Raw genomic sequence first — 19,765 nt, 5'->3', positions numbered from 1 at the left:
ACACAGATTTGTACTATTTTTTGTTCATGATTTTTTTTTTTAGATATTTATCAATTAAAAAAACCTAACTAGATTGTTCATGCAGGAACATATATACATTTAGTTGAGGGTTTTTTATTTGATATTTTTTTCCATGAACCTGGGAACAGTATATCTAACAATATCTGTTATCTGTCAATATATATGTTCCTGGTATGAAATATAGTTGACCTTTTGCATATCTAAGAAACAAACTTAAAGTTAACCAGAAAAGTTAACATTGCTAAATGAACCAAGAAAAGGAAAGCAAGTTCAGGTGAAGCCTGCTAGACAGACATATACACTCTATAATCATCGAATACCCTAAATATAGTTGATATATTACTTATAGCAGTAGAAAAATAGACAAAAAATATAACATTGAGCGATGAACCATAAAAATGAGGTCAAGGTCGAATGAAACATGCCAAACAAACATACCAGTATATACATTGTAAAATATGTGTATACAACAAATGTAGTTGCCCATTTGCATAAAGTATTAACAACAGACCAAAACACAAAAACTTAAATTTAACCAATATTAAAAACCAAGAAAATGAGGCCAAGGTCAAATAACAACTGCTATTTGGACATGTACACCTTAACAATACTCCATACACCAATTATAGTAGACATATTGCATACAGTATAAGAATTAATTACTTTTCAGAACACAGCTGGATAGGACTGAAGAGTTTCAACCCTGAACAGTTGGGGCAAAAGTGGACACAATATTCACACTTATTATAGGTCTGAACTTAAATTGGTTGTGTGATTTGAATTTATATTATTTTTTTTTGCTTTTGTGCAATACGATATGCTGTTGCAATTGACCCCCAAAAAATATTTGAAGAAATTTTCTTTTTAGTTTCTGAAATCTTGAAAACAAATTGTCCTCACCCCAAATTTTTGTTAACCTCCCCCTTTTCCAAAAATAAATTTCTTTCCCTCAAGATATGGTTATAATCTCAATTCAAATTTTCAATGGAGTTTGCAACCATAACAACCCAAATTAAATCATGTCTAAAACTATCTAGATTACCTTCATCAGCATTTTTAAAATCGTAACTTCTAATAATAAATTGACAGCTAATCCCCTCAAGACAATACAACATTTCTTAATACATTATTTTAGAGCATTGTAAGGGAGGTAATTCAAAATGTGTTTGAATTACTGTACCTTCCTTCCACTGCTTTTAAATTGTGTTTTGTTCTTAAGTAATTGTCCATTAACCAGGACACCCTTGTTTTCCCCCCTATTCCTAAACTGTTAGACCCATAACCCCATATAGTGAATTTTTACCACTCCTTTGTGGTCATAAACCTTGTGTTTAAATTTCGTAGATTTCTGTTTTCTTATACTATTGTGCGAAAACCAAATGTCTTTAGACGACAATGAAGTGATACCAATATATGACCGCATTTTTTTTGCAGTCGTATAAAAACAGACCAAAACACTAAAACTTAACCTTCACCACTGAACAATGAAAATGAGGCCAATGAAAAATGACACCTGTCAGTTAGACCATGTACACCTTACAATCCAACCAACTATAGAACTATTGCTTACAGTATCTGAGATATTAATTTGACAAAGAAAACTTAACATTGTTCACTGATTCATGAAATAAGGCCAATGTCAAGTGAAAACTGTATGACGGATGTGCAGACCTTGCAAGGTACGCAAATATAGTTATCCTATTCCTCATAATAAGAGAGAAAATAACATTACAAAACATTTTTTTCAAGTAGTAACACATTATTTAAAAACCAGTTGTTGGCATGACACGGGTTATGTTCTTCTCATATATGTTATGATGGTATGATTCTAAACCCCTGACGGGATGGATTGTGCCTGATATTCATGATTAAGACATAATCTTTCAATCAGTTTGATTGAAGTCTGGAGCTGGCATGTCAGTTAACTGCTAGTAGTCCACAGGCACTTGTCTCAGAAAAAAATCCTATATACCTTGGTATTAAGGTATACAGGATTTTTTTTCCTGAGACAAGTGCCTGTGTTGTAGTCTGATGTTATTTATGTATAATTGACATTTTGTTTATTTTCTTCAGTTACATCTTCTGACATCAGACTTCGACTTCTCTTGAACTGAATTTTAATGTGTGTCTTGTTATGCGTTTACTTTTCTGCATTGACTAGAGGTAAAGAGGGAGGGTTGAGATCTCATTAACATCTCTAACCCCGCCACATTTTTGGCTTACAAGTCCCAAGTCAGGAGCCTCTGGTCTTTGTTAGTCTTGTATTGTTTTAACTTTAGTTTCTTGTGTACATTTTGGAGTTTAGTATAGTGTTCATTATTAGTATCACTGAACTATATTTGTTTAGGGGCCAGCTGAAGGATGCTTCTGGGTGCAGAAATTTCTCGCTGCATTGCAGACACAGGCACTTGCCTGTGATTGAAAACCCATTGGTGACCTTCTGCTGCTGTCTGATCTATGATACGTTTGTTGTCTCTTTGACACATTCCCCATTTTAAATACTATACCATGAAAATGAGGTCAAGGAAAATGGACATGTAGTTTGAATGGTTTTACACTAGTAATTTTGGGGCCCTTTATAGCTTGTTGTTCGGTGTGAGCCAAGGCTCCGTGTCGAAGGCCGTACTTTAACCTATAATGGTTTACTTTTTAAATTGTTATTTTTGGCATTGGCACTCACACCACATCTTCCTATATCTATGTAACACACGGAAACTTCACAACATAAAGCCTCTCTGTACAAAGTATGAAGCATCCAGGGCTTCCAGCTTCTAAAACATATAGCATTCAAGATGTAAGCTAACACTGCAACTGTATAACTATTGTTGTCAGTGGCAGATCCAGGTTGGGACCCCCCTTTTTTAATTGGCTGGATACGCCCCTGCTTGTGTCAAGCTTTCTACGGCAAAAGTCACAGGCTCGAAAAAAATGACAATCTTAAAGACATACATACTTAAATGAACAGCTACAAAAATATAACCCAAATTTTCAACAGTTCATATATCTGCATGTGTACAAAGACAAAAGAAACAAACAAAGCTGACAGATGCCAAGTCATGATAAAAGCTCACTTGGCCCATTGGCCAGGTGAGCTAAAAATGACTTTGCTAATCAAATACACAAACTCATGACTTTAAAAAAATCTAACTACCACAAGACTGAAAACTAGAGGCTCTAAAGAGCCTGTGTCGCTCACCTTGGTATATGCGAATATTAAACAAAAGAAGCAAATAGATTCATGACAAAACTGTGTTTGGTGATGGTGATGTGTTTGTACATCTTTAAACTTTACTGAACATTCTTGCTGCTTACAATTATCTCTATCTATAATGAACTTGGCCCAGTAGTTTCAGTGGAAAATTTTAGTAAAAATTTACAAATCGTATGAAAATTGTTAAAAATTGACTATTAAGGACAATTACTCCTTAGGGTATCAATTGACCATTTCAGTCATGTTGACTAATTTGTAAATCTTACTTTTCTGAACATTATTGCTGTTTACAGGTTATCTCTATCTATAATAGTATTCAAGATAATAACCAAAAACAGCAAAATTTCTTTAAAGTTACCAATTAAGGGGTAGCAACCCAACAACAGATTGTCTGATTAATCTGAAAATTTAAGGAAAGATAGATCTTGACCTGATAAACAATTTTTCCCCATTGTCAGATTTGCTCTAAATGTTTTGGTCTTTGAGTTGTAAGCCAAAAACTGCATTTTACCCCATATGTTCTATTTTTAGCCATTGCAGCCATCTTGATTGAATGGCCACGTCACCGGACACATATCTAAAACTAAATACCCTAAATATGATTTTTTTTCCATGTGTATAGATACCCCAATGATGATTGTGGCCAAGTTTGGTAAAATTTGGCCTGGTAGTTTCAGAGGAGATTTTTGTAAAAGTGAACAAAGACAGATAACGGACAGCAGACGCCGGACGCCAAGTGATGATAATAAAATGTAACAAGGCATAATTTCTAGACAAAGTATTAGCACTAGTTTTGGTATCTGTAAGCATAATTGAATACATGTTTTTCTTGTATATTAATTTATTTTCCACTGACACCTAAACAGCTATCTATCATCTTCTGTTATACAGTTCTCAATAGTTATTTATTTGTTCTTGAGGTTTTGTCTTTTGTTCACCAATATTATAGAGGTACTATATTCACTTTTTCTTCACGAATTTCTTTTGGACGTTGTTTTTGTGTCTTTTATAAACGTTTTGTTATACAACTGCCGCAATCAAGATGATTAAGGGAGAGGTTATGTGATAAAAGTAGTTTTACCCTGTCACATGCTAATGTGCCTGTTTCATGCCACTTTGTCAGGGGTTCTTTTTTCTATATATAAATGCTGACTTTTTCAAAGAATTTTGATATATACCGACCGTGCAAGGGCTGTATAGCCAGTCAAGGTCGTTAAAAACTTCCATTTGTAAAGAATTTGGTAAACAAGAATGTGTCCTAAGAACACGGATGTCCGACTCGCATTATCATTTTCCATGTTCAATGGACCGTGAAATTGGATAAAAAATCTAAAAATGTATTAGACATAATTTGGTGGTAGAAATTCTTCAAGTTGTTTGATTATGTAAACTTCGGTTGTTGTCTCTTTGACACATTCCCCATTTCCATTCTCAATTTTATTCATTGATGAATAGTTATCAACTATCTTATTCTGTACTGTTTCCTTGATTTTTCAACCAGATTGAATCCAAACTAAAATACCGTAAACTTATTATTGATACATGTACGAAACAGTTGCCTTGTTGTGGAGACATTGTAACTTTAGGTCTTGCACTTTGTCCTTGACAATTCATCCTGTTATTAAGCTTTGTTTTTTTTGCTGACACAGCTAGTGAGAAATAACCAGAAAAACAAGAGCATGAAAACAATTTTTATTTTTGGTTTGAAGCAGTGTATGATGAAATAATAAATACAAAATCTGTATGAACATTAAATACTGTACAGATGGTAGGTATGTACAAATGTAAATAATCAAATTTAATTCAAATTTACATAAATTTAAACATGATAATTACCAGTTATCTTGCTGATTTTGTCAACTTAAACTTTTAGTGTGTAGACAAGTTATGTAAACTTTACTTGCTGTTTTGAATCTGTCATGATTTTTTTACAACAGTAGGCCCGAGAACACAGTTATTTCGTAGTGCATTTCTTTTAGACAATAAATTCAAATTAAAAAAATCGCACCTGGTCTTTCTCAAAAATATTTTTACAGTGTAGTGTACTACCAGTGAGACAAATAATATCAAAATTATAGAAACTTCTCCCAGCTCTAACTCAAAATATTGACAATTCGGTGTTAAGGGGGTGTAAAATTCAGTTTGACAGCTTCAGACGTGATAAAATTTGACCTTTTAGAACTGGACCAATTCACTACTTAACATAAAGTTTCAGCACCCAAATTTTTTTGACATGTAATAACATCTCCCTACTTAATATTTCATGCATTTAATATAAAGAAATAAATTGGGAAAGTGTATTAAATAAAACATGCAAGTTATACACTGTTTACACTAGGGACTATATTCGTAGACAACGAAAACCAAAGGACGATAACTGTGTCCTTGGACCAGTAACGAAAGAAATTAATGTGATTTGTTTTATTTAAGCAAAAATATAAATGAATTCCAATGCTCATTTCTTACTTTCTTTTTGATATATTACATCATCAAATGACAAGTCTGCCTTTGAATTTTTTTAAGGTGCTATTGATCTAAAATTTATAATACTGCTTTTGATTTAACAATTGAAAAAGAAAACTTATGAAAATAATAACATCCAACAGTTTATCTGTTTGTCTTAGATTATTATCTACATGTAGCAAGCAAGAACAAAAATCGTTTAACTTTCTTCACACTTAATGTTGATACAAAGTGGTCAGTCTTTAGTACATAATTTTCTTTCAACGTGTTTTTTTTTGTAAAAATTATAATCACTGTTTCAATTCTTTCAATACTCATATAGAAAGTAATGCTTTTAATGCAAATACAATGTGCATCTTCAAAAACAAGAGTAAATTAAGGGTAGACAACCTGAAATTCTATGTATAAAATAACAAAGACTGCCTGTTGAAAACTATTGTTCTTTAGGAAACTGATTAAATCTATCATTATAAGACTGAATGTAAATTTAAAAGTGTATTTTGTTAAAAATATTTTATTCTTACAAATACTTTCATTATCAAATTCCTTAGAATTTTTTTTTCAAACAGAAATACCAATTAGATTTTCCCTTTTCAAACAGTAACATACATGTAAGCATCAATACAACCTAGTTTACTAATCATTTTCCCCTTAAAAATAGCCCCTGGTGTAAAAATATCAAGTCTATATAGCAAATAATGTAATACTAAATGAAACTAATTCTGATAATAAATAATTACAACTACATGATGTCTGCTATCCCATTTTTGTGTTTGTTCTCGCTGTTGAAATATAGCATTTCATTATTTTACTACATGTATATATTCAAACAGCCTTTAAGAGTGGTTCACCTCAGTTCAAGAGAATATTCAACCATAATTTCATGTATGATATTGCAATATTAAATAAATATACACTGTTTTACAATCAAGGATCTTACTTCCTACTCGACAAGAAACAATTTATTTGCATTCTCATCACATTTGTATCAACTGAGTTTATTTCCATCAAAAGTATAATTGAAGAAAATGTACATAATACTCATCAAATTAAAATCACTTGATTCAGTTCATTGTCTAATACAAAAAATACTGAGAAAATCTACCAAAAATAAAATGTATGGTAAATTCATTACGACTTAATTCTATACAGTACAATTTACAAAACATAATAACACTTTAAAATAGGTTTTTAAAATTGTAACTCTTGTCAAAGTTATTTTCCTACTAACAGAACTTTTCATATATTGCTTTAATTGAACAAATCTAATGCTAAATCAACTTGAGAATCATAACTAAATGATGAAATTGACCCAAATTTATTGTTATTCCGACATTGATATTATAGAAAATATACTATTTTATGTACAAAAAAACTTCTGGGCTGTTTGTTCATGAATATTTTATAACGGTTTTCACCATGAACGAAAGATTTTTTTTATATATTTGTACTTTTAATCATAGACTTACATTTTTTTAGTTGACAATTCTTAGTTTCAAACACTTGGTCAAATATAATTCCAAAAGTTTTGGTGAAAAAATAACTTACATGGGAGTCAAAGTCAACTCTTTTAACTAATTTCTTTTAAATAATTTTAAAGTAGGGAAATAATAGCTTTCCATTTCTTGTAACTGTTGTAGAATGTTAACATTGTTTATATGTGTAGTTTCTGAGAAATTAAACACTTGTTTTAAACTTAAAGCTATAACTAAAACAAGCATTCTGTGAATATTGCAAGGCAAAAGTCCACTTCCGGTTAAAAATTCATTGTAATGGAACGAAATTCTAATTTGATGATAACTTGCATGGTGTTAACTTCACAAAATAACAAAAAAATCTACCACTAAATTCTTTTAAAAAAAAGGAAAAAAATCCAAAATGTCATTTATTTTAAAATACTCTCTTATACAAATCTTATAAAAAAATAGTTATTTCCCTTTGAACAGAAAATCTAGAATTTTTTATAGAGAAAAAAAAAACAAAGACAAGAACTACCAACCCACAACAACAGTGAATTATCACATGTGTTTACTAAGAAAGTCCATGGTATAAACCAACTGTCAAAACTATGTACACCACTATTTACAAAGTAACAATTGATGTAAATAACAAGTAATAACCCTTTGTACATGTAACATAGTTAATCAAAAATAAATAAAAAACTGCATTCAAATTTTCAACTTTAAGATAACAATATTACAACAGACAACCAGGAGTTAAAAGACTTAACTGTTTCTTCAATAAGTGTGTTAATTTATTTCAAGGTATTCAAAAAATAACATGCAAATTTCAGATGCCCAACATTATATTTAAAAATCAGATTAAGAAAGATTCCTTTTTCAACTTTCCTTTTTACATTTAGATTGATCCAACATGTCTGCACTAAAAAATGTACATGTACTCAATAAACAAAAATATTGGCAAATAACTGACTTGATGTTAATAGTCTTAAACGGTTTATTCTTGGACATAAGTAAAATCATAGATAATTAATTTACTCCTGAGTCATAGTCAGCTTATTAGGTAAGTATGTTGTATCACTGGGTAAATTTCTTCTTGACTGAACAATGAAAAGCTTATTACAAAATGAAATGTACTGAGAATATGAGTTAGATAAACTAAGGGCTGTTCTAGAATTAGAAGGGGTGGAAGGGGAAATAGGGGACAGTAAAAAGAAAATCCCTTATTGTCCCTTTCCCCGTGCATAGTATTCAATTGGTTAATCCTGTAATTTTACCAATTATTTTTCTTTAAAAAAATACCTTTATTGGCATGTCTTTTGATACCCTGTGGCCTCCCCAACAAATAATTTCTTGAACAGCCCTTAACAAATACAGAAACATATATAGCTACTATTTCAATACCTGAATTTTCAATAATGTAAACAATAAATTGAAGCATACAAAATATTAATATAAAAATAGCTGATCATATAACATCATTGTTAATATATATTTAGTAAAAAATATCATGAAGTCAATGAATCTTTCTGATTACTAAGAATGACTGCATCAAGGACATAAACCAGATTGTCTGGATTCTTGAAAAAGTTCCTTTCAAATGTTATTTCTGGTAAGAGCCATCTTAGTAAAAGACAGATTTTCTCTTTAAATGCTCGTAAACAAATCTTTGGTTTCTTACACAAAACGATGGCAGGATCATAGACTTCCACATAAGTTTCTTTTGGTTTGTCATCTTGAGTTGGAGAGTTGCTGCCAATATTGTCAGAGTTATTCAAAGGGAGATAAAAACTTTGAATTTCTTGGTCACATGATTCATCAAAAGAAATGTCTTTTTGTTCACAATGTGTTGGTGGAACTGACGATTCTATATTCATACCAAATAAGCTTTCAAAAATATTGCGGTCGCTTGATTTAGCATTTGTTTTGTGCTCACTTTTTTTATCTTCATGACTAGAATTCGACACATTGCATTGTATTTCTGACTTTTCTTCAACTTTTGAAGGAGACTTAGGAGTTGATTCATAATTAGCAAATAAATCAAATATATTAGCAGTTTGTTCAGTTTTAGCACTATTTGGACTAGTTTTTGATTTCGAAATAATGTCTTTCGATATAATATTCTTCTTCTGGTAATTTATGCTACTTTTTTCGACATTCTCAGGGGAACTAACGTCATGGTCATTCACAATTCCCGAATCAGCCTCAGACAAAATTCTCTCATGACTTTCGCCTTTTTCAATATCGTCTTTATTTCGGTTCTGAAATAGATCGCCATTGACATAACTTACATTTTCTGACATACCTCCAGTGAGAAGAACTTGAGTCTGATCAGGATAAACTATGCCGTTCTCTACAGGAATAGCATAAACAATACCTTCATCACCACCCTCAGGAAGGCACAACTTTGAGAATAATTCAGGTTCACCAGATTCATCTAATTGGTCTGACTGAGAACAATATAATATAGGTGGTGCTTCATCATCTAAGGGGGGATTGTTCATTGAGTTCTGAGGACCTTGTTTTTCAGAGTCCAATTTTGGTTTGGAGGGATCACAAATTGATACAACATATTCATTTGAATTGATCTGATCGTATTTGAGATTCCCTTTTCTTTCCGATTTGAATTTTTTATTACTTTTACCACTCCTGCTGATCTCAGATTTACTGTTAAAATTGTGTAAAAATTGCTGGTGTGCATTGTGAAGAATAGAAATCATTTGATCAATACACTTGTCCACATCTTCACTATCAGGACTGGCGTAATTAAATATTTCATGAACACATTGTGGGAACAAAAGCCTACACACTTCCATCACTTTGTTTCGTAACAAGATGAGCTGAGTCATATCACGAATAAATCGCCTATGATCTCTCATCATGGAATGTGGTTTACGATATCTCACTAAGTCTTCTGGTTTTCTTTTATGATGTCCTGATCCCATACAACAAGAACACATACTCTGTCTTACTTTCCGAGATCGTTTTCGTCGGGGAGATTTTGAGTCCTGCTCATTATTTTGTACATTTGGTGTTGTTCCTGATGAAATGAATGACATGAATTGTTGCTGCCATTTGACTTGGGCGATTTGTTTTGATGGCTGAGAATGTTTGACATTGGACCCAACATATTGCACTTTTTCATTCACAATTCCGTTTTCAAATACTTCTGTTACTTTATTTAAAGATGATCTCGCAATTTCAGTTGACTTTATCTCACTGCTATCGTCCAGACTTTCTACATCAATGTAAGTTTCACCGGCAGTATCGAGTTCTGAACAGTTTTCACTAGTATAACCTTCTGAATTCATACATTTATCATTGTCATTGTTTTCGGTTGTCCTACAACTAACAGTTTCATGAACTTTTGACCCTGCACTTTTCTCTGAAACCTCTTCATTTTCTGAATCGGAACTGTCTTCACTAGTTTCTCCTTCAGTTTTCATTACAATGTCACAGCTATCTTGTACACCTCTATTGACACATGTACATCTAACGTTAGTGTTATTGTTTTGTTCAGAGTTACCCAGTCTACATTTCTGACATTGAATTTTGTCATTCTTTCCACTTGTTTCAACCTTGGTGAACAGCTGTGAATCTGGAGGTGAACTACAACTGGTACTACTATTAAATGGACTGTTCCCATTATTACGAGTTCCAATTTCTGACATTGGAAAGTCTTTACACTCGCCCAGATCTGGCAAGACTGCAGAGTCAAATGAATGGCTCTTACTTAAACCACTTTTGCGATCATTCAAAGTTGGCCATGAGTATCTGCTTCTACTTTTGATCTTTAGAAGGTCACCTTTAACTGTTTTGTACACTTTTTTCCGATGAGGTTTGTTTCTCCAGATCTTCCGTTTATACTTTCTCAAGAGTTTATCAACGGCATAAGTATACGGTTTATTCTTAAATGCACGTATTTTCATGAATTCTTTATTTCTTTCCTGCTCTGATTTCTTAAGGTGGGCCAAGAAGGAGCTATTGAAGTCTGTCATATTGTCACTTTCACAGCTGACCTGAAAATAAAATTATAATTTATAAATACAGTGTACATGTATGAATGGCTTTTTTGGAGAACTGGTTGAAAACTGTTACAATGTATAATTGTTTTTAATGTCTTAGTGTACATTTCCCCCCCCCATTAGGTCAATATAAAGTGGAAAACCATACAACTACTCCTTACTTATTATAAGTATCTCCATGGCCTGACTTATAAGTTATAAGTAATATGTAAAATGAAATATATAGTTTTTACAATATTTTGAATACCATCCATTTACATTGGATTTCAATTTTTCTGACCAGGTTTTTTTTCTGGTTTATCTAAAAATTTGATGAAACATAATAAAATTGAGAAAGGAAATGGTGAATATGTCAAAGCGACAACCACCCGACCATAGAGCAAACAACAACCGAAGGCAACCAATGGGTCTTCAATGTAGCGAGAATTCCCGCATCCGTAGGTGTCCTTCAGCTAGCCCCTAAAAATATGCATAATAGTACAGTGATAATGGACGTCATACTAAACTCCGAATTATACACAAGAAACTAAAATTTAAAATCATAGAAGACTAACAAAGGCCAGAGGCTCCTGACTTGGGACAGGCGCAAAATTGCGGCGGGGTTAAACATGTTTATGAGATTTCAACCCTCCCCCTATACCTCTAGCCAATGTAGAAACGTTAAAGAATAACAATACGCACATTAAAATTCAGTTCAAGAGAAGTCCGAGTCCGATGTCAAAAGATGTAAGAAAAGAAAATAAATAAAATGACAATAATACATAAATAACAACAGACTACTAGCAGTTAACTGACATGCCAGCTCCAGACCTCAATTAAACTGATTGAAAGATTATGTCTTCATCATATGAATATCAGGTATAATCCCTCCCGTTAGGGGTTTAGTATCATACTATCATAAAATATATGAGAAGAACATAACATGTGTCATGCCAACAACTGTTTTTTTTAGAAATAAATGTGTTTAGTTCCGATGCAAAGACCCTATCAGTGAATCAATGTTAAAGCTAAAATATGCAATCTTTAATGACTTGACAACAGTATCGTAACTATATCCCTTTTAATAAGTCTATTTAAAGGTTTTGTTAGTTTCTGAGGAGAATACTGACATTTTTGTGCTTTATAAAGAATATTTCCATAAAAAATTGGATGTGAAATACCTGAACGTATAAGATGTCTGCATGTTGAGTTATATTTACGAATTATTTCCTTATACCGTTGATAGAATTTAGTAAATGTTTTGAACATAAATATGCTTTTAAGTTAAAAGCTGTGAATTGCACCTGTTTTTTTCTTTCAAACTTAAAATTGTCAGAAAAGAAAGAAAATTCTTATCTTTAGTAAGGTTGTATGGTCCAAAATGTATTTCTTTGTTCTGGTGTTATAATGTTTCAAATGGTTATATATATAATTATTGGTCCTTTCTCCAAATATAAGCATTACAATTTTTATATATATCATTATTATTAATCATGAGCTGTTAAAAATAAGTTATAAAGGGGCATAATTCTAGAGTTACTTGGCATTGTGTATGAGTTTGATAAAAAATAATAAAATTTACATAAAACAACTTATAAGAGAAACGAAAAGCGAATGGACAGAAGAACTGACAGTTAAGTGCAACACTTATTACCCCTTTCTTAAGGCCATAAAAATCATTCCCTTCTAGTGTAATTGTTTTTGAAAACAAAACTACTTTAAAGTTTTGAAGATCTGGACTAAGTCCTAATTATGAAAGACACTATATGAATCTTGTTTTTCCTGTGTCATTATGAAGCTGAAATATTCTCCGGTAAATGTATAAGAAGGCAGTCTAATAGTTAAACTAATTCCAATAAAAAGGATTATTGCTATTTCAAAAATGTTTCGTTTGATCTTACTGCCTGATAATTTCCTCTCTCAGCAAAGTACAGTGATAGGAAAATTATTGCTAGATATGCATGTGCAGTTGTAAATGTAAACATCAACGTCGTCAGACAACATAGCAATAAACAGATTATCTTGGGTAATCTCAACAATAACCTTAACTATCTGCAAGGTTTTATTTTTCTTAACAAAACATAACAATCAACATGATCAATGTTTGTGTGCTTTTTTATCTTTTTTAGATTTCTTACTTTTCTAGGTTGGATTTATAGAAAAAAATCCTAACAACATGTACAGTAATGTAGCTTAAAATATTTCTGGATATCACAATTTTGGATCTCTAATTTGTACCTGTTTTCAGATAGACATTTCAATGGACAAATCTATATCTCTACACCTGTATCTTGTTATCTTCAAACCAATCTCTGAAATAATATTCATATTTGAGTCATAAAATATATATAATGTTTAATAATATTGCAATATGATAATAATCAAAATCGAGTTACAGTTGACATTTGTACTTTCAAAATTATCTGCAAAAGGAGAAAAAAGGTGTTTCTGGGACAGCCTGATATGGCCGCAGAGATGGAACCCTGAATAGTTGGGGCAATATTTTTTTATATATTTTTCTTTTTAGCACATATTTTTTTTAAATTTTGGATGTAATCAAGCAGTTTAATTTTGAACAATTAAAAATTAATATGGCTCAAGACTTGAGTGAAAACAGGGTCCAACATACATGACATAAAAATATAAATGCACAATGTAAGATTCAGTATAATATAGAGCCAATAATTCAGGTTTTGATTTATCGAAAATAGAATTATTGATTGATTGTTGTTTGCTAAACGTCCAGTGGCAAATATCTCATGCATATTCAGGACGAGAACAAGTTCACAATAAATACAATAGATAGGTTGATACAAAAGAGGCAATCTGGGATGATGGTCGGAGAAATTTGGACTGCCACCTGAAAAGGAGGGTATATTGGATAGGGACAGAAATTTTGCCTTGCAACAGGCAACCTATGGACACCTCAAAGAGTTGTTGCAAGGGTTCTTAACGTGCAAAGAGCGTGGCACTCTCTTTACACAAGGCATCAGATTTAACATCCCCCTTCTGACTGGACGTGACTGCAAACAGCGAAACGGACGCCCCACTTCGGCAAGCAATTTACTGCCGGTCAGGAGAAGACCAAGTGACCATATTTCTGTACCCCAGTCACCCTTGGGGGAAAAAAATAGAATTAAACCCTATTACTAGTCTATAGTTTCTATACACCTTATCATATTTGTCCACCATTAATGGACATCTTACAGGTTCCCGTATAATTTTGACGTCATAATACAAGATATCTGAAGCCACAATAAAAAAGAGATTGTTGTTTGACGTCAATTGTTCAAGCATGACAAATTTTCAAGTCAGTTGGGAATAGCAATAAGGTGTATTAGCCAACACACATACATGTATACCAGGAAGTTTTTCTTCACAAACAAAATAATATTGTATGCGCAAGATTTATATCCTTAAGAGGACATTTCAATAGAAAATTATTTAATGAAACAAATAAAGGTACTTGCTTTAAGTGTATTTTGGTATCTGATGAAATCAACATGTGCACCCGATTTGATAAAACAGAAACTACTTTAGAAGTATTATACATCTTATGACAGTCATCGGTTCGATGCAGTTGACAATAAAATAAAATTATAAGGTTACAAAAACTGGGCAATATTTGAGAACAATCAGACATAGTATAACTTAAGGACTTTTTTTTTGCTTGAAAATGATGAAAACATAACAAACATGGCCGCTGGGATGTAAACATGCCAACTGTCAAACATTAAAAAAACGATCTGGCACCACCCTAGCACTGTCAACAGTTTGAAATGTATGAAGAATATGTTGGGAAACACAGTACGTTATCGAAATAACTGCCAAAACCAACAACGAATGCTGTCATCGAAATAAATCGAACATTTGTTGAACGTTTTACTTACTACTTGATTATTCTGGCGCGAACTGCCATCTGGTGGCAAACCACAGTTCAACTTTCGACAACTCAAGGTCGCACTTGTTCAATTATTTAAAATGGCAACAAGTGCCAGTACCCCTTATTCGTATGATTTATCGAATGAAGAAGATGTAAAACATTACCTTAAAAATATAGAAATCGAGTATTCATTTCACTGCTTTAGTGAAAAGAATCCTGATGGTAAGTTTGCAAATCGGACAATATAAATTGTAGAACGCATTCGAATAATTTGAGAAAAAAATGAATACTGGTCCCTTTTCCGGATATAAATATCTTTAGGTAACATTTACAGTAAAAGACTTTGTCATGCTTAAAAATATGGATGAGGTCGATTTTAACCTTTTTTTTCTGTTCCCATGAAAGAAAATGATCTGATGATCAAAACCAGTATGATGATTATGTTGGAGATGTATTTTGCATGGTCTCACTTATATGTGACAACAATAATTATGGCGACAAGAAGAATATTTAGCTATGTGAAAATCAAAGTTACTCAAATTTAGCGACAAGAAAATTAATATTCTATCAATGAATAAAAAAGTATAGAAAAAATAATCTGAATTCCCATGGGGACTAACTGTGCACCACTTTTTGTAGACTTGTTTCTGTATTGATTAAAGTTATAATTTATGACTAAAATCAGCTATCTATCTATCTTCATATTTCCGCACTCAGTCACAACTTTGACTATTACGTGCCGTTGCATGCGTGGCTTATTTACAATTAAAAAGAAATAAATTTGCAGTAATATTACGTTACATTGCATTGGTGCTTAGAAAAAATAATTAAAGTAAAAATATAACAGTGATTTAATTTTTTTTTTGTGGATTGTTATCCTATGTATATTTCTTGTTAAAACTATGTACATGTTATGCATTTTTTAGAATATTTGTGAAAGAGCAGATATAGAAATCTGCTCTTTGAAGCCGTCGACTGTTGTACAAAGGATTGCTGATGTAGGAAGTAGGTTCCATTGTACTATTGTATGTGGATAAAATGAAAACTTGTATGAATCTTTATTTGTTTGAATTTGTTTAAAGTGGTTTGTATGTTTATATCTTGTTCTACTGTCTGATTTAACTAGAAGATCTTTAGGGTAAATTGCTATGTGTTGGTGTATGATCTTATAGAATACCACTAGTCTTGTTTGTATACGTCTCAGTTCTAATGTAGGCCACTGTAGGTGATCAAGCATGTTTGAGACAGAGCTGGTATTGTGGTATTTATTACATGTGTAGCGAGCAGCTCTGCGTTGGACCATCTCAATTTGGTTGATTTGACTTTTTGTGTGAGGGTCCCAGACGCAAGAACTGTACTCAAGCTTAGGTCTAACTAAAGACATGTATGCCCTTTCTTTGATTTTTTGTGATGAAACTTTAAGGTTACGTTTGAGAAAATTCAGTTGTCTGTTTGCATTAGCTGTTACATTATTGATGTGTTTATTCCATTTTAGATCAGATTGGATGGTTATGCCTAAATATTTTGTAGCTGTTTCAGTTTGGAGAATGTGACCATGTAGGATGTAGTCATGGTTGACTGGTTTCTTTTTTTGTGTAATTCTAAGTATGGAGCATTTGTCTGGATGGAATGACATTAACCAGTCTTTTTCCCATTGTGCCGCTGAATTTAAATCCTGTTGTAGTTTGGCAGCATCATCTGTGTTTTTGATGTTTCTATAGATGATGCTGTCATCGGCAAATAATCTTAAGGTGCTGTGTTGTAAGTATTCTGGGAAATCGTTTATGTAAATGAGGAATAAAATTGGGCCAAGGACAGTGCCTTGTGGTACCCCAGATGTTACCCCAATTTTTTCTGATTGTTCTCCATCTAGCATGACTGTTTGTGTACGGTTGTTTAAAAAGTCACCAATCCATTCCAAGGTATTATTGTCTATGCCGTAGTATTTTAATTTGTAAAGTAATCTTTTGTGAGGGACTTTGTCAAAAGCTTTGGCAAAGTCCATCACAACGACATCAGTTTGTATGTTAATGTTGTTGTCTCTTGCAAGGTCCTGAATGAAAGATAATAGTTGTGTCTCACAAGAACGTTTTGATCGGAAGCCATGTTGTAAATCATATAAAATATTGTTTTTTTCAAGATGTTCCATTACTTGACTAGCTATGATATGCTCCATTATTTTGCAAAGTATACATGTTAGTGAAATAGGCCTGTAATTTATGGCATTGTTTTTGTCGCCTTTTTTGAATGCAGGACAGACATTTGCATGTTTCCAGTCTATAGGTATTTTATGAGTGTTAATAGATTTTTGAAATACGAGTGTGATGATAGGACTGAGATGATCTTTCATTTCCTTTAATACCTTTCCACATAGTTCATCAGGGCCTGTGGCTTTATTCGGATTAATGTTGTGAAGAAGTTTGTTGACGCCCTTTTCTGATATTTTAATTTCATTCATTTGTGGATGTGATGATAAGTTTTTTACTGGTATTGGATCTGCAGATGATTCAGTAGAGAATGCCTTTTGAAATTGCTGGTTGAGGATGTTTGCCTTATCTTTGGTGTTTGTTACGAGCAATCCATCCTTTTTTAGTGCAGCTACACCTGAATTATCATTTCTCATGCTCTTGATGTATGAAAACAAGTTTTTTGGTGTGTGCTTTCTGTTGGTGGTTCCAAGTTCTTCAATTGGGAGGTCTAGGATCATGTTTTCAATATAATGCCAATAGGCTGAACGCATATCTGCCTGCAATGTTTTTTTCATATGTTTGTATCTAATTTGCAGATGATGATTTTTCTTTGATTTTTTGTGCAGACGTTTAGTTTTATTAATCTTGATTCTTAGTTGGTCTGTGATCCAAGGCAATTTCATTTTATGTGTTATTTGTTTTTGTGGTATATTAGTACTGATTGTCTTTATAAGGTCTTCTTTGAATGTTTGCCAAAGTTCATTGGTGTTACTTGTATTGTATATAGTTTTAATCTTTCCTTCTAGTACTTGTATGTCTGATTTAATGTTTTCCCAGTTTGCTTTTTTGAATTGGCAAATTTGTCTTGCTGGTTTTTTGTTTCTTTTCAGTGATATTGAACATTCAGTGAATACGATGTCATGATCTGCATTACCAATAGGTGGCATTAATTCCAGTTTATTTTTTATGTTTGGTGCATTTGTTAAGATAAGATCTAGTATTCTTTCACCTCTTGTTGGTTTGTCTACTATTTGCTCCAGGGAGTGGTCATTTATTATGTCAATTAAAATTTGGTGTTGTTTGTTATCTGGCTTTCCAGGAATTACTGATGGTATTTGCCAGTCTATATGACCAAGGTTGAAATCCCCCCCTAAGATTATAGTTGCTTTTGAGTTTCCATTTGTACGGCTTAGAGATGTATTAAGTTCTTCAAGTGAAGAACCTGTGTCTGAAGGTGGTCTGTAGTAGCAACCAAGAATTAATTTTCTGGAGTTGGCTATATTAACTTCAGCCCATACATTTTCACAGTTTGTTTGAAGTTCTGAGATTTCATCAGATATGATGTCTTTTGATATGGCAATTAGGACACCACCATGACTTTGATTTTTTTCATTTGGTGGGCGATCTTTCCTGTATACATTGTAGTCAGATATTGGAAAGTAATCATATGAGGATGTTTCTTTATCTAGCCAAGTTTCAGTTCCAAATATAATATTTGGCTTAACAGAGTCTAAGATCTCTTCTAGTTCAGGTTTTTTGTTTTTTATTGATTGGAAATTTATGGTAAGTACTCTAAGTGGTGTATGTTTGGGTGTTTTTCTCCCTGGTTTATAACTTTTCTTTTTACAATTAAGACCCTTTAAAACAACATTTGATTCAAAGATTTGATAACACTTTTAGATATTTAGATGAGATATCGCCTCTCAATAGTGACAACTTCAGTATGTACCCTAAAGAGATTCATCCTGCCGAACTGACTTCAAAGTTTGAATATTTAAGCTAATACTAACAACAAACACTGCCCTTTCCTGGATCTTGATATCTATATCACGAACAGGAAACTTAATATAAAAGTTCATTTCCAATAGTTAATTATTGTAAATTCAGAAATTTTTGCATGAATTTATCATTGCAATTTTCTCATTTTAACATGTTTAAACTAAAATTCAATTTTAATATTGCGATATTGGAGAAAATCCTATTTGATTCATATAAAATAATTCATAATGCCAGCTTAAATTATTGCTATGATTATAACCATGATAACCCTGTCTCATTTTTGTCCAGCCTTCGACTTTAGTCGAAAAAGCGAGACTAAGCGATCCTACATTCCGTCGTCGTCGGCGGCTGCGTCCACAAATATTCACTCTGTGGTTAAAGTTTTTGAAATTTTAATAATTTTCCCAAACTTGGACAGAAGCTTGTTTATGATCATAAGATAGTATCCAGAAGTAAATTTTGTAAAAATAAAATTCCATTTTTTCCGTATTTTACTCATAAATGGACTTAGTTTTTTCTGCGGGGAAACATAACATTCACTCTGTGGTTAAAGTTTTTAGAATTTTAATAACTTTCTTAAACTATGCTTGGTTTGTACCAAACTTGGACAGAAGCTTGGTTATGATCTTAAGATAGTATCCAGAGGTAAATTTAGTAAAAAAAATAAATCCGTTTTTTCTGTATTTTACTTAGTTTTTTCTGCGGGGAAACATAACATTCACTCTGTGGTTAAAGTTTTTAGAATTTTAATTACT

General features: G+C 32.3%; 2 protein-coding genes across 4 annotated transcripts in view; one reads left to right on the top strand and one right to left on the bottom strand.

Moving 5' to 3' along the window:
- Positions 1-1,598: 1,598 nt before the first annotated feature.
- Positions 1,599-19,765, top strand: part of LOC134696193 (cytochrome c oxidase assembly factor 7B-like) — a 30,730-nt gene continuing 12,563 nt past the window's right edge. The window contains exon 1 of one of the 2 annotated variants that reach the window (XM_063557871.1): positions 1,599-1,700. In XM_063557871.1, coding sequence (XP_063413941.1) covers positions 1,658-1,700 — 43 coding nt within the window. In that variant the 5' untranslated portion in view covers positions 1,599-1,657. Of the gene's footprint in view, positions 1,701-15,052; positions 15,265-19,765 lie in introns of those variants that run through there. The other variant, XM_063557865.1, reaches the window with a different exon arrangement.
- LOC134696183 (uncharacterized) lies at positions 4,910-15,095 on the bottom strand. 2 transcript variants are annotated; one of them, XM_063557853.1, is made up of 3 exons: positions 15,050-15,095; positions 13,398-13,471; positions 4,910-11,174 (listed from the first exon to the last, which is right to left on the bottom strand). In XM_063557853.1, exon 3 carries the CDS (start codon positions 11,151-11,153, stop codon positions 8,664-8,666), a length of 2,490 nt encoding a protein of 829 aa, XP_063413923.1. In that variant the 5' UTR covers positions 11,154-11,174; positions 13,398-13,471; positions 15,050-15,095; the 3' UTR covers positions 4,910-8,663. The 2 variants fall into 2 exon arrangements, with proteins under 2 accessions (XP_063413923.1, XP_063413914.1); XM_063557844.1 differs by lacking the exon at positions 15,050-15,095 and adding an exon at positions 14,971-15,026.

Source organism: Mytilus trossulus, chromosome 1 (assembly GCF_036588685.1).
Source record: "Mytilus trossulus isolate FHL-02 chromosome 1, PNRI_Mtr1.1.1.hap1, whole genome shotgun sequence".
NCBI lineage: Eukaryota > Metazoa > Mollusca > Bivalvia > Mytilida > Mytilidae > Mytilus > Mytilus trossulus.
The sequence above is the reverse complement of the archived record's forward strand: the minus strand, read 5'-3'. Positions and strand labels throughout refer to the sequence as shown.

Excerpts from the sequence above, each read along its gene's own strand:
- LOC134696183 (XM_063557853.1), bottom strand. The coding sequence starts at position 11,153 with ATGACAGACTTCAATAGCTCCTTCTTGGCCCACCTTAAGAAATCAGAG.